Below are 14792 nucleotides of genomic sequence, written 5' to 3' on the forward strand. Positions count from 1 at the left end.
CTCTTATGAAGTGTCATGTCTGCCTAACATAGAAGACACAGCAGGGTGTGTGTGTGTGTCTGTGGTGTGTGGTGATTGTTTAGTTATAATATGAGGATGCAGGGATGGGGTCTCACTACCATTATTGAAAAAAACTAAGAAACTGTGTGTGTGTGTGTGTGTGTGTGTGTGTGTGTGTGTGTGTGGGTGTGTGTGTGTGCTTATCTACATTTCACTACAAAAAGATGCGAGTGATCAGTGCATATCTCTCCCTGCGGAAGTCATGTGGCGTGATAAGCGGGAGGTAGATGGGAATTAGATGCCCCCCTCAGCCCAACAGCCAAGCAGCCCCCCAGCCCCCCAGCCCTGCGCTTAACTGTCATTCAAACACAGTCTGCACAAAGCTTCCCTGCGCAAACAAACAATCAGCCCCACAGTGACAGCGCTCTCACACAAGCAATCAACCATTTCTCTAAGAGTCGTGTTCACACACCCCTTGCCCCAACACCCCCCCCCCCTTCCCCCCATCACCCCGTTTCCTTTCATTTCCAGACATGCTCAGGAACAGGTACAGTTGACTGTTTTGACTGCAGCGTACTGTAGCTTTGTTAATGCCAGTGAGACACATCTGTTCATCTGATCAAAAGGTAGCTCAACAGAACGTTTATGTATTTATTTCTCTAAATCATAACTCTGTTGTTGTTGTTTTTGTTTTTTCTCCTTTCTTTTCTTGCAGGCACAGACACTTCACACCGACTGTCAGACAGAATCGGGACAGAATCAGTGACAGCACTGTGAAGCTATTAAAGCGAGGCAAGAACAGAAACTCACCTCACCTGTACCTGCGGCATGGCCACCATGGCAGACATCGGGCTGGCGACTCGGGTGAGGACTCGAGCGCCACTCGCCCTACTGTTCACCCTGGCCACGCTAGCACAGGGGACGATGGTCCGGCGGTTGCCAGGCGATGATGGCGTGACGGAGCTCCTGAGGAGGGTGAAGAGAGGCTGGGTGTGGAATCAGTTCTTTGTGCTGGAGGAGTACACAGGCCTGGAGCCCCTCTACATAGGCAAGGTACGCCACACACACACACCACACACACGCCACACACACAACACACACACGCCACACACACAACACACACACAACACACACCCAGGAACTCTCCTCACTCCCTGCACATAGCAGTAGACAGCTGCCATATAGGTCGTATATATATAGGATATGGAGTATTCAAAATAGTATTGTTTTGTCACTTAATCACACAATAACTATACACAACAGTAAATACACTGATAACATACCAGTAAATATTTAGATAGCATAAAGATATGATAACAGGAAATTATACAAAAAAAAATAGGACATTAAAAACAAGCACCAGAAAACCATCAAAGTGTGTATAGGCTAATATAGCCTGTAAAAGTGTGTATAGGCTAATATAGGCTGCAAAAGACAGATAAAGATAGATATCAAGATGAATACATATTTACTGTGTATATACAGTAGGGTGCTGCACTGTGTGTTTTGCGTTAGTGAAACAGGATCCCCTGTGAATAGTCATGAAAGCTGCTGGTCTCACATGTCTAAGTTTGATGACATGGAGTTAACGAGGTCATTAGCATCATCTCATTGGGAAGAGTGGACGTTGGTAATCAGCAATGGCGCGTCCATGGTATGCCCCTCTGCAGGTCTCGCTGCTGGCATTAGTCTGACTAATTAACCGCCATGTAAGAAGACATCACATAGATCTGCACTCTGAAGCTGTCCGTCACTCTTATCCAATCTGACAGTGTCAAGTCTCGCCCGTAAAGCAGGCAATGCATAGAACACCAGCTCCAAAAGTAGCTTGAAAGTGGCGAGAAGCTCCAAGAAGACGAAGTTAGGGGGAAATCATTTGATTATTTCTAATTAGACATTGAGACTTGTGAGGCCTTTTCATATCAATTACGTAAGGGATGATGATGCGGTCAAAACGTGGCCCAAACCACACAAACCTCCATGATTCATCTCTCCAAGTGCTTTCAGGAGCTCAAATTACAGCCTTTTTGATAGAAAAAAAAAACATTTCAATCATGTTCCCTATGAAAGCCTTTAGCGCGGTTCCTGTGAACCAATGCCATTTTCCACCTGCTGACAGCAGATTCTCCTGGTGAAGTCGGGCTAATGTTACGTATCGCTCAACAAAAGGCCGCATCAATCAGCTAAAAGGGATGGGAATTCTCATGAAAGAGGAACGTCTCGCCGGTTTCCATGGCGCATCCTCATTCCGCGGCATCTTTCGATCAGTGCCTGCCCCCCTCCACCATCCCATGCCGCCTTTTCCCCCACACTCATCTCGCTGACTGTTCACTAAAGAGCCCAAATGTAGTGCCTCTTCTCCTCCCTCTTTCTTTTCCCCTTCTCTCTCACTCTCTTTTTCTCTCTCTCACACACTCTCTCTCTCTCTGTGTATATGACAGTCTAATCCCTCTGTCATATTACCAGGAGAGCTTGTGAGGACAGAAGGCTTTGTGGGCTATGACATGTCCCAGGGAAAGAGTTTGCCCTCCTCTCTGCCTCTTTTCTTCATCCCTCTTCCACTCCCTCTTCCTCTCTCCCTCCTTCTCTCTCCCTCCTTCTCTTTGCCTCCTTCTCTCTCCTTCTTCCTCTCTCCCTCCTTCTATCTCCCTCTTTCTCTTTGTCCTCCAAACTTGAAACTTGGTTCCTCAGCTATCAGGAGGTGAAAAGCTATCAGGAGATGAAAGACACACACACACACACACACACACACTCACTCCTCAACCTCTCGTGTGAAGATGAGGCAGCTCACTGTGGCTCTGGCCTCTCTGTCTGTCTGGGACAAGGATATGCGACGTATCACAAAGCATCTAATGCAATTACCTAGACACAGGAAGAGCGACTTGATATTGATACTGTATGTTGGAAATGTGCGCTGTCCCCAGGATATAGACCACACACACACACACACACACACACACACACACACACACACACACACACACACACACACACACACACACACACAAAGGATTCATCAAAAGGAAAATTGCACAATTGACAAATTCTAAATGATTCACTTTCCATGTCCTTCCACTGCTATGAAAAGACGTAATGCAAAGAATTCATTATCTTGGCTTGTCAGAGAAGTGCTTATCCATTTATGAGAATCCAAAGCCCCAACACTGTGTGGCCATGACGCCCTCCACGTCCCATTGTGACTCTCAAAAAGCCTCAATAGCTCTCCATGTCTGTGCAATCCATTTTTGTTGAGCAGTGGATTTGTTCACATAAAGACAAGACAAAGTGATTATGGGACTGCATATGACAAGGACAGAGGGCTTGGCTGGGACTGGGACTTGAACTGAAGGTTGGATTGAACATCGAAGTTTGGGGTTTGGAGGTGATTCTGCATTGCTCTTCCCAATGAGATGATGCTAATGACCTCGTTAACTCCATGTCATCCTAGGATGAACGCCTCTCCCCACACTTTTGTGAGAGGCTGGTAACCGACGTACAGTACTGTACTCTACGTTGCGGAAGTCAGGGTTAGTGTTCTGTCCTCAGAGCTGCAATGAAGTTTTAGTACTGCAGTGAAAACAAGAAGAAAGAAAGAAGGAATGAAAGAAAGAAAGAAAGAAAGAAAGAAAGAAAGAAAGAACTAAACAAGGAACAAAAGAGAGAAAGAAAGAAAGAAAAAGAAAGAAAGAAAGAAAAAAACAGAAAGAACAAAAGAGAACTGTACAGAGGAAACTGATGTAAGGATGGGTCAATGGAAGAAAAGTAGGAAAGAAAGAAAGGAAATGATGTCCAGTGCTTTGCATCTTCCTGTTCCGTTGCCACCTGCCTGAGCCTGAAGACGTGTACGTCTGGGTTCACACAGCCACACACAACGCCTCTGCCAGCCCCTATCTTCCGTTTCTCCACACATCACTTGAATAGACCCTTGGTCTTTGCAACAAAGGCGCTAATTGGCCCTGGGTTCCGGGCTAATTCTGCTGCCATGATCAGAGTTAGCAGGGCCTTGGGAAAAATTCACATCTTTTGGGCTGACGCGTGATTGTGGTCCTGAGGCAGGGAATCGCTAGTCTGATGCTTCAGATAGCAATCAACCCCTATCAACCAATCAACCCCCCCCTCCACCCGCAAATCACTAAATGGAACCTCACTTTCATAATCAACTAAGTGTGTGTGTGTTTGTGTGCTTTTGTCTTGTTTGTGTGTATGTATGTGGTTGTGTTTGTGTGTGAGTGTGTGTGTATGTAAGTGTGGGTGTTTTTGTACATGCATGTGTGTGTGTGTGTATGTGTGTGTGTGTGTGTGTGTGTGTGTGTATGTGTGTGTGTGTATGTATGTGTGGGTGGTTTTGTACATGCATGTGTGTGTGTGTGTGAGTGTGTGTTTGTGTGTGTGTGTGTGTGTGTGTGTGTGTGTGTGTGTGTGTGTGTGTGTGTGTGTGTGTGTGTGTGTGTGTGTGTGTTTTTGTGTGTACATTGATCAGACCCTCATTCAGAGACTGTATTAGCATCAGGGCCCTCAGGGTTGTCATCAATCACCATGGTGACGGCTGGAAATGGTTCCGCTGAAGGCTGAATGGCAAAAGCGACCAGAACCGATAGGTTTGGCTCAGAAGCACCCCAGGACTCCGTATAGCGGGCCTGGCGGGGGCTGAGAGCCCCACGTTCAGAGAGGCCATTCTTCCCCTGAAGTGCTGCTGGGCTCGCTGGCTGTACCAGGAAACGTAGCGTAGCTCTCACATCGGTCATTAAGATGCCCTTGAGGGGATCCATGCTGTACATAAACATGAAGGCTGTAATGGGTAGCCCTGTTGGGCAAGACTCCAGCTTGTTGTTGTTCCTGAAAATCAGTACACCAACAAAAAGCTGAAATGAATGGGGATGTGAATTATGGTCTGAATGTGGCTGTTTACCTCCTCAGGAAAAAAATACTTCAACTGCATACCTGCTATTAGCATTTGCTTCTCTGTGACTCTGGACAATCTGAGAGTTTTGTTTGTTGTTTCCACTGCAGTCAGCTGGTTTCATCCAGGGTTATCTGAGGATAACCCACAATAGAGCTCGGAGTGTTTTCCCCTTTTAATAGCAAACTAAACGGACCTTAGTGCACATAGCACTGAGTCTGTCTCTTCAGCAATCCATTTAGCATTTCCTCACCAACTCTGTTAGGTTCAACATCTCACCACCTTCCACTGCCTTTCCAAGCAAAGCACAATATCATTCTCGAACCACCAGACTCTGGCCCAGGCTTGTGAGCCACTGTAGAAAGTGCCTCTTGTGCCATGGTTTTAAGCAGTCTTTTTGTATAGTACTATCTTTAATGTTATGTAATTAATCTATTGAATATTCACTCTAGACATGACTCAATATCTAGTTTTGCATATATATATTCATATACGTTTGCTTTAATTACTGTCTTGACATACAGTATATGGGACTGACACTACATACATATATGGGATCACAAGTACCATAAAAGTACATGTGTCTCTCTGTTTCTACATGGCTACACTCAATTATGGACCAAGAGCCTACAAGTTAAAGAATATTGTGTCTGTCTCTTCCTACACAGCTACACTCAGATATGGACCAAGGGGATGGCAACATCCGCTACATCCTGTCCGGCGATGGTGCCAACACCACCTTCACCATCGACGACAGCACTGGGGACATCCACGCCATCCAGAGGCTGGACCGGGAGGTCAAGGCCCAGTATATACTGCGAGCCCAAGCCCGGCACCGCATGACCGGCCTGCCACTGGAGCCCGAGTCCGAGTTCATCGTCAAGATCCAAGACATCAACGACAACGAGCCCAAGTTTTTGGACGGACCCTACCAGGCCACCGTACCAGAGATGTCTCCCATAGGTAATTGTGAGGGAGGAAAAAGTAACTATAGAGGTTGCTATTGAGATTCTTCTGTACAGAAATACTTTTAAAAGTTTTATCAGCGATGGCGGGGTAACGTCACTTCTGTTGATGTTCAAACAAAACAGAGAGCTAATTCGCTACTCCCTCCCCCTCCCTCCCTCTCCCTCCCTAGCAATTGAAACTCTCCTGAACCCGCATCTCGTCGGTTATTGGTTGGAACGCTTTATTTTGCCTTTGAGTGGTTGGCAACACTTGTTGATAGCAATTGTTTTTGTGTGCAGATCTCAGAGCCTAGGCTGCCTACAGAGACGCAATTTTTTTGACGGCCTGCTTATGGGGCGGGCAGCTAGCGGATTGTTAGGAAAGATTAGATGAATGTGATCATTTATGTTTGGGCCTTTTTTGGGCCTGCAATCGCTGATACAACCTTTAAGATGGATTCTGTTTGGTGTGTGTGTCTGTGTTTGTGCGTGTGTGTGTATTATGTGTGTATTAAACATGGATATAAAAGGAAGTGAAATCAAACACCATAACATTCTCTTCGTATCCTCTCTCTTTTTCTCTGGTCCCTATTTCTGGACACCTTTTCATTTCGCTTCTAAGGGACCTCGGTAATCCAGTTAACTGCGACGGATGCGGATGACCCCACCTATGGAAACAGCGCTCGAGTAGTGTACAGCATCCTGCAGGGCCAACCCTACTTCTCTGTGGAGCCTAAGACAGGTGTGTGGCTTTCTCTCCTCCCTTTCTCTCTCTCTCTTTCTCTCTCTCTCTCTGTGTGTGTGTGTGTGTGAGTGCACATCTTCTGACTCTCTATTTGACAGACTCCAGAATATTAAACCCTCTGAACCCCTGTCTGAAATTGGCCATGGATACACAGCCAAGCTGTGGAAGTATCGCCCCCTATTGAAAATGCATATGAACTAGATGAAACTTTAATCCTGCTGCCAACATTCTCTCTGTCGACTCAAGGACTATTAGCTACAGTACACTATGTAATGTTAACATCACATCATCTTTGTACACAATACAATCACCACGGTTGGACTGATTCTTATCAGGTTATGGGATTTGGCAGACACAAAGCGACATACAAATAAAAACAATACAATAGTTACATTTAACAGTGGACAATTTAAAATGTTGGTCAGACTACATTAAGGAGAATAGCAATAATAAACAACAATGTCAATTCAATCAATAGCCTAATGAACATAAACATTAAAAATAAAGGAGAATAGCAATAATAAACAACAATGTCAATTCAATCAATAGCCTAATGAACATAAACATTAAAAATAAAGGAGAATAGCAATAATAAACAATAATGTCCATTAAATTCCCCCGTTGATGCCACTGTTGTTAAAGATGGGCTCCCCCCAACCAAAGGCATTAAACGCAGTACTGGAAAAACCCATTGGAATGAACAGCAGAACACCAAATCCCTCGGCTGTGACTAACAAACTGACCGACACGCTAAACGCCAATGATTAGTAGCGTCCCCTCCACCCCCCACCTTTTCATGCTTGTTAACCCCACGACTTCTAAACCCTCCCTAAGCAGAGGCCACGGCTTCTCCACTGATCAATACCAACCGCCAGGTTGGAAAAACAGCAGTCCCACCTCCCCTTGGTGACCTGATCCCCTCACCTCTCTGCTGCACCTCAGTCGATCGACACTAATCACGCGCCAAACAGGCGAAACGTTTAGCGATCGATCGGACCGGACTCGTGGTGGTCCAGTGCGGGGCGCTGTGGTGTGGTGCAGTGGACGTCTCCTATACCAACAAACGGCTCCTCAAGGGAGTGTTGGTAAGCAGGGCATTGTTAGCAGCGCGTTGGCCGGCCTGTGTAATCATAGATCATGATGGCTCCTTGGCAGTCATCTGCGGGATCCTCGCAAGGCTTTTAGTGTCACAAGGGAGGGACCCAAAGTGCTGACGAAGACAAAAAACCCCAAACCACGGCCGGAGTGTTTTCATGGCTGTGTGCCAGTCTGAGTGTGTGTGTGTGTGTGTGTGTGTGTGTAATAATGCACATTACTGCATGTCTGTCAGAGACTTCACCCTTGTATAAGGAATACTGAGACATTAAGTTAAATACTTGTAGGACTGACAACAATAATGTGTGTGTGTGTGTGTGTGTGTGTCCAGGTCAGTTGGGTTTAGTATGTCTGGGTTTAAAGGGTCAGGAGGACAAATGATTAGTTCCATAGATACTATCTCCGTTGCGATTGCAGCCAAATGTGTGAGATTGGGGGGTGGCGGGGGGGCCCTCATTAACGGCCAGCTCTTCAGCCTGTCTTCTGAGCTGCCCCTCTCTTCTCTTTCACCCCTCCTCTCCTGTCATCCCCCTCTCCTCTTCCGCCTCTCTTCTCCTGTCACCCCCTCTCTTCAGCCATCCATCATCTTACACCCATCCGCTCCTGTCTCTCTTCTCAGCCACTGCCGTCATCCTCGTATGACATCCCTTATTCTCTTCTGATGTCATCCTCATTCCTCTCCCAGGCCTCTGCTGCTAAAGTTAAAGTTCACTGGTATTTAGTAGCCGTTTTCTATCCAAAGCAACAAAGAACTCGCGATGGCAGGTTTGGGAATCGGCTGACCGATTGTTAGACGGAGAATTTACCGCTGCGGCCAACTCTCTCTGTCTTCCACTGTTTCTCATCAGTTAGGAAGCAAAATCTATTAAATCAATTGTGAATTATAGGAGAGTGTGAATTAAATTGTTTATCACAATTCTTTATTACAACAACCATACCACACATATAACATCAATTGTATCTTCTTCTCCCTCTCTCCCCCTTCTCTCTCTCTCCCTCTCTTTTTCATTCTCTCTCTTTTAGGTATCGTACGTGTGTCGCTGGCAGATATGGACCGAGAGGTCCGGGATGTGTACCAGGTGGTCATCCAGGCCAAAGACATGGGAGGACAGCTAGGGGGTCTGGCCGGGACCACCACCGTCAACATCACGCTCAGCGATGTCAACGACAACCCCCCCAAATTCTCCCAGAGTAAGAACCCTTGTCTCTCCTCCAGCATTTGCCACCAGTCTTCCCTGTTTAGTTTTCCCTGTTTACCAGTTTTAGTCTGTTTCCCACTGATCTCCTCCCCAGTTCACCAATCCAGCCATGTTACTGTAGTATTCCTCATCATCCATTAGACTTAGATGGAATGCCCTCTCCTGCGAGTCCCAAGTTATTTAGCAGATATACACAGGAGATGTGTACAATTCCTTGTGCTATAGATAGGGGAGTTCCCACAGTGGCCAATCAACATCCAAGTTAACATTACACAACATAACCTTCCTTTAATTAGACCCACAATAAATAATGAATTGAAAATCTTAAAATTCCTTTTTGGAATCTCAGCCGAGTTCTGGAGTGACTTCGACCTCAAAAATGCCTCCTTCCTCTTCAGTATCTCTGTCTTCATCCCTCTCTCTCCATCCTACTTATCCTCCCATTCCCAGTCATTCTTTCTACCCCCCCCCCCCCAACCCCCAACAGGTCATTACCAGCCCAGGGAGGTCATACGGTCAACTGGTCGGCCCGCCGACATTGTCAGTCTCTGACTGGTGGTCTTGGCCCCCAAGTGCTGGGCATCCCCAATTACTCCCATAATTCCTTGAGGAGTAGACACCTCCAGTACACTTGCTCCTGGCCCCAGACCAGTACGCCTCGGGGGCATTCCTTAATGACCTCTCGCTACGCGCAGCAGCACCGACAGGACTGAGACGACTGGTGTCTGTGTCAGGAGATTTGACCCGTGCACTAATGCGACTGGTTCAGGCCCAACTAATGAATGCCCTAATTAGAAGGCCATTGCCTCTGCTCGCTTATTTGCTTAATGACTGCAGACTGCTGTGGGTTTCTCTGACGCCCTCTGCTGGACAGTCTCTGACTGACTTGCTCTATTTTCACTTGAGCTTGGAGGAGTAGCACCAGGGGGTTTTCCTTGGGGATCATTGGAGACGTAGCTGAGAGGGAAGTTAAGACAAGATGAAATTGATGTCATGCTGACCTCCTCTCTCTTTCCCTCCCTCTCTCTCCCTCCCCCCTCTCTCTCTCTCTCTCTCTCTCTCTCTCTCTCTCTCTCTCTCTCAGAACTGTTCCAGATGAGTGTGACTGAATCTGCTCCAGTGGGATCAGTGGTGGGCCGAATCCAGGCTAAGGACCGTGACGAGGGGGTCAACGCAGAGATGACCTACAGAATCATTGACGGAGACGGTCGAGACACCTTCAAAATCAACAATGACCCCACCAACATGCTGGGCATCATCACCGTCAAGAAGGTACCTGCAAACACAGTTTCTTTTCAAGATTCCTGGACCAAAATCCGACTAGAATCCTATTGCAACATTCCCAATGAAAGGTTAAGGGGATCCCCACGCTGTTCCTCTAATAGATAACATACTACCAACAAATCCAGAATTTATAAATCAGAATTAATGAAACTATTATAGATGAAGGTTTTCTTTCTTTTCTGTTGGTTTCATTGCTAAAGTAATCTGTCACTGCTGAAGACAGATTGCATCAACAGACTAAAGAAATGTATCTGAATGGTTCTCAGTGCCAGCGCTAGGGTTGCTTTGGCGATTTCTCAAAGCAAGACTGTGTTTCTAAATGTGTGTTTGTGGTCTGACTTTTAGAGTCTGGACTTTGAGAGCAAGCGGAGCTACACACTGAAAGTCGAGGGCTCCAACACACACCTGGACCCTCGGTACCTGAGCAAAGGACCGTACAGGGACGTCACCATTGTGCACGTTAGCATCGAGGATGTGGATGAACCGCCCGAGTTTCGGGTGCCGTTCTACTACGTGGAGGTTCCAGAGGATGCTGAGATCGGAACCATCTTCACGTCTGTGTCTGCTCGAGATCCTGATGCAGCCAACAACTCCATAAGGTATTCACTTAAAATTGGTAAAATATGTCTTGTCTCCACCGTGGGATAGTGAGAAACGTAATTTCGATCTCTTTGTATGTCTGGAACATGTGAAGAAATTGACAATAAAGCTGACTTTGACTTTGACTTTGACACTTACAACACACTCCATAAATTATACACACACAACATACAGTATACACACACAACAACTCCATAAGGTATTCACTTACAACACACTCCATAAATTATACACACACAACAAACAGTATACACACACAACAACTCCATAAGGTATTCACTTACAACACACTCCATAAATTATACACACACAACATACAGTATACACACACAACATACAGTATACACACACAACAACTCCATAAGGTATTCACTCATTCCATAAATTATACACACGCAACATACACCATACGGTACAGTATAGATACATACAAGTTTTTCAACAACATACTGCGTTCAACAGAATAGGCACAAGCTCAGGTCCATTTGTGACTGCATAGTTACTCTTATGCTATTGTAGTCTCGTCAGAGAATATATTCACAGAATATGTCACCTGAACTGAAGATGGTATTCAACAGGCAATACGTGTTGCATGCAATGAACTAGAATATCACTGCTCAGGCACTGATGCTGTTCTGACAGTAAGGGGGTGGCACTTCAGTTAGGACTCCCACATCCATAAATGTAGGTAGAGCTCCCCCTAGTGGACATTATTGAAAATGCATTTGTTAACAACATCTCCTTCATTTTCCCAGGTACTCAATCGAGAGGATGAGTGACCCTGGGAAGTACTTCTACATTGACATCACATCTGGGTCACTGATGACCGTCCTGCCTTTGGACAGAGAGGAGATGTCCTGGCACAACATCAGTGTACTGGCTATGGAGATGAGTAAGTAGGCCATATTACATTTAAATAAAAATACATTATGTATATACAGGAACACATATCAGTAACGTAATATGCTATACTGCTATATAATATCAACAAGCAGTATAATGTTTAAGTCAAACATCCCTTTTTTGACATACATTAAGCAAGGAAGAGGGGGCAGGACGGATTTTTAAAACACCATATTCTATTCTTCCTAAATTTGGTAACTGAGTGTGTGCATGTTTGCGTCTCTCCACTTAGACAATCCCAGCCAAATCGGAAGTGTCTCTGTGGCCATCAGGATCATGGACATTAATGACAACCCCCCTTCACTCACTCAGTACTATGAAGCCTTTGTGTGTGAGCATGCCAAAGCAGGACAGGTACAATATTTATTGCATTGTTATTCCCTAATGAATAGGCTGCCGATGACTTGCAATGTATTTGGCGAAGTAGGCCAGATAGAGGTTAATACGTCTTTGAAAGTATTTGCTAGACAGCTGAGCTGACAGCTGTCCCTGTCATTGTAAAAAAGTAGCCTATGCAGGAGAGAATGCTTAAACACATTTAAGTAGCCTATGCAGGACAGAATGCTTAAACACACTGAAATAGGCAAGTTTTTGCACCACCATTATATTATGAAAGCATTTAGCCAGTAGTGTAGTCTACATAATACGCAGGACTATGCAGTATACACACTTAAAAGGCATCACCATCTCAGTATGCCCACTTAAAATAAAGGTATTAACATTTGGGGTTTTTCAGGCACCTAATGTTTAATCAGTTTAAAAGCACTTTGAGCTGCATTCTGTGTATGAAAGGTGCTATACACAAATTATTATTATTATTATTATTATTATTATTATTATTATTATTATTATTAATAATAATAATAATAATAAATCATCATCATCATCATCATCATCTGTTCCTCAACCCTCAGTTGATTCAGACCATCACAGCGACAGATGCAGACGAGCCAATAGGAGGGCAGCATTTCTACTACTCTCTGGCCCCTGAGGCAGCAAACAACCCCAACTTCACTCTCCGAGATAACCAAGGTGTGTTTTAACTTTACTCTCTGAGATAACCAAGGTGTGTTTTGCTGAAACTGATCAACTGATTCATTAATAGATACTGATATTGATTGATTGATTGATTGATTGATTGATTTTTTGGTCAGTGGATATTTTCGACTGACTTATCTGTGTATTTCTTGTTTTGATGGTTGTCGTTTGATTCCTTTGTTGCTTGATGGATTGATTGATCAATGTATCAAGTGATTGATTTCTCTGATTGATTGAGTGATCTGCGTGTTTCCCTCTCTCTCTCTCTCTCTCTCGCTGCGACAGATAACTCGGCATGGCTGCTAACGCGTCGCGGTGGCTGGTCTCAGCAGGACCAGAGTGTCTACCACCTGCCCATCCAGGTGTCGGACGGAGAGCCACCGGTGCAAAGCAGCACGGCCACGCTGACCGTGCGCGTGTGCAGCTGCGACGCCGACGGGAATGTGCTCTCGTGCAGCGCCGAGGCCCACACGCTACCCGCCAGCCTGAGCCGCGGGGCGCTCATCGCCATCCTCGCCTGCATCCTCGTCCTGCTGGGTAAGGGTACCTACTTACACACACACACACACACACACACACACACACATACACACTCACACACACATACACACATACACACACACACATACACACACACACACACACATACACATACACATACACACATACACACACACACACACACACACATACACACACACACACACATACACACACACACATACACGTGCACACAGCTCTCCTGCTAGTTGAAAATATGTGCAAAAATGTACACACACAAACATACAGACACACACACACACAGCTATGTAGAGCATCTGTCTGTTTCAAAGTCCTTGTGACAAATGGGTTTATGGGCTACCAGTAATAAACTCCCTCTTCTTCCCTCTCTCTTCATCCCCCCTTCTCTTCTCCTGCAGTGATGATCCTGCTGATGCTGTCACTGAGGAGCCAGCGTAAGAAGCCCTACCTGACCGACGAGGAGGAGAACGTGCACGAGAACATCGTGCGCTACGACGACGAGGGCGGCGGCGAGGAGGACACCGAGGCCTTCGACATCTCGGCGCTCTGGAACCCACGCGAGGCCGCCGCCCACACCCCTGGACGCCAGCCGGGCCGGCAGGACATGCAGCCCGAGATCCAGAGCCTGTCGCGGCACGTGCCGCAGATGCCCGTGGTCTCCGCACTGACCTTCGCCGACGCCGATGGCGGAGCGGGTTGTGGCGTCCATGGCTACGTGCTGGCCAAGCTGTACGAGGCCGACGCGGACCCGTGCGCACCGCCTTACGACTCGCTGCAGACGTACGCGTACGAGGGCGAGGGCTCGGTGGCCGAGTCACTCAGCTCGCTGCAGTCGGCCGCCTCGCATGCTGACCACGACTACGACTATCTGAGCGACTGGGGGCCGCGCTTCTACAAGCTGGCCCAGATGTACGGGGCTGTGGACGACGACAACTCCCTGTGGTAGCCCTCTTCCCCCAACCCGACCCTCTCAAAATGACGAAAGAGAATCCCCAAGCCAGACTTTGGAAGAACAAGTCTTGAGAGAAGAGAGACAAAAGAGAGTGACGGGAGGGAGAGAGGGAGGAGAAAAGCAAGCAGAGAGATGATGAGGAATGACAGTGCCCCTCCTTTTCACTGCTGAAGTCACAGCCCAGAAGACTGACCTACTATGGCCTAGCGATGAACTTCAGTATCCTCTATGTGTGTGTGTGTGTGTGTGTGTGTGTGTGTGTGTGTGAGAGAGAGAGAGAGAAATGAGAAGATTTGTTCTGCATATAGAGGGACAATGATGGCACATCAGCACAAATTCTACAGCAAGCAACAGCCTATTTGCAAATACACAGATCACCATCAGGTAGGAATACACAAAGAAAAGGGAACGTAAGATAATCTGTCTTTGGATCAACCGAAGGACTTACAAAATATTTGAAATGCTGGTTCATATTGGTTGGTTATGGCGGCCATTCTCTCTATAATGTCTCTTTTATGCCAAACCATGGTGTTGAAACTGTAAAGACAACATTTATTTTCAATGTTTTACGCTCTGAAACATCTGGTGAAACATTTCAGTCTGTCAT

General features: G+C 46.2%; 1 protein-coding gene across 1 annotated transcript; it reads left to right on the forward strand.

Annotated features, from left to right (window-relative positions):
* The first annotated feature begins 874 nt into the window (after positions 1 to 874).
* On the forward strand, positions 875 to 14448 carry LOC143131770 (cadherin-20-like). The gene is made up of 11 exons (XM_076291375.1): positions 875 to 1053; positions 5569 to 5863; positions 6470 to 6589; positions 8711 to 8878; positions 9971 to 10158; positions 10516 to 10769; positions 11526 to 11662; positions 11906 to 12027; positions 12588 to 12705; positions 12997 to 13248; positions 13632 to 14448. Exons 1-11 carry the CDS (start codon positions 925 to 927, stop codon positions 14177 to 14179), a joined length of 2331 nt encoding a protein of 776 aa, XP_076147490.1. The 5' UTR covers positions 875 to 924; the 3' UTR covers positions 14180 to 14448.
* The last annotated feature ends 344 nt before the right edge of the window (positions 14449 to 14792 follow it).

The sequence above is a fragment of the Alosa pseudoharengus genome, unplaced genomic scaffold (genome assembly GCF_046254945.1).
Source record: "Alosa pseudoharengus isolate Yale_2024_CS ecotype anadromous, Long Island Sound unplaced genomic scaffold, YU_APseudo_1.1 YU_APseudo_1.1_scf_18, whole genome shotgun sequence".
NCBI lineage: Eukaryota > Metazoa > Chordata > Actinopteri > Clupeiformes > Clupeidae > Alosa > Alosa pseudoharengus.

Bases quoted from the DNA above. Each gene is read 5' to 3' on its own strand.
- LOC143131770 (XM_076291375.1), top strand. From the start codon at position 925: ATGGTCCGGCGGTTGCCAGGCGATGATGGCGTGACGGAGCTCCTGAGG. The intron at 10,159-10,515 runs GTACCTGCAAAC...TCTGACTTTTAG, and splicing joins GCATCATCACCGTCAAGAAG to AGTCTGGACTTTGAGAGCAA. The intron at 13,249-13,631 runs GTAAGGGTACCT...CTTCTCCTGCAG, and splicing joins CTGCATCCTCGTCCTGCTGG to TGATGATCCTGCTGATGCTG.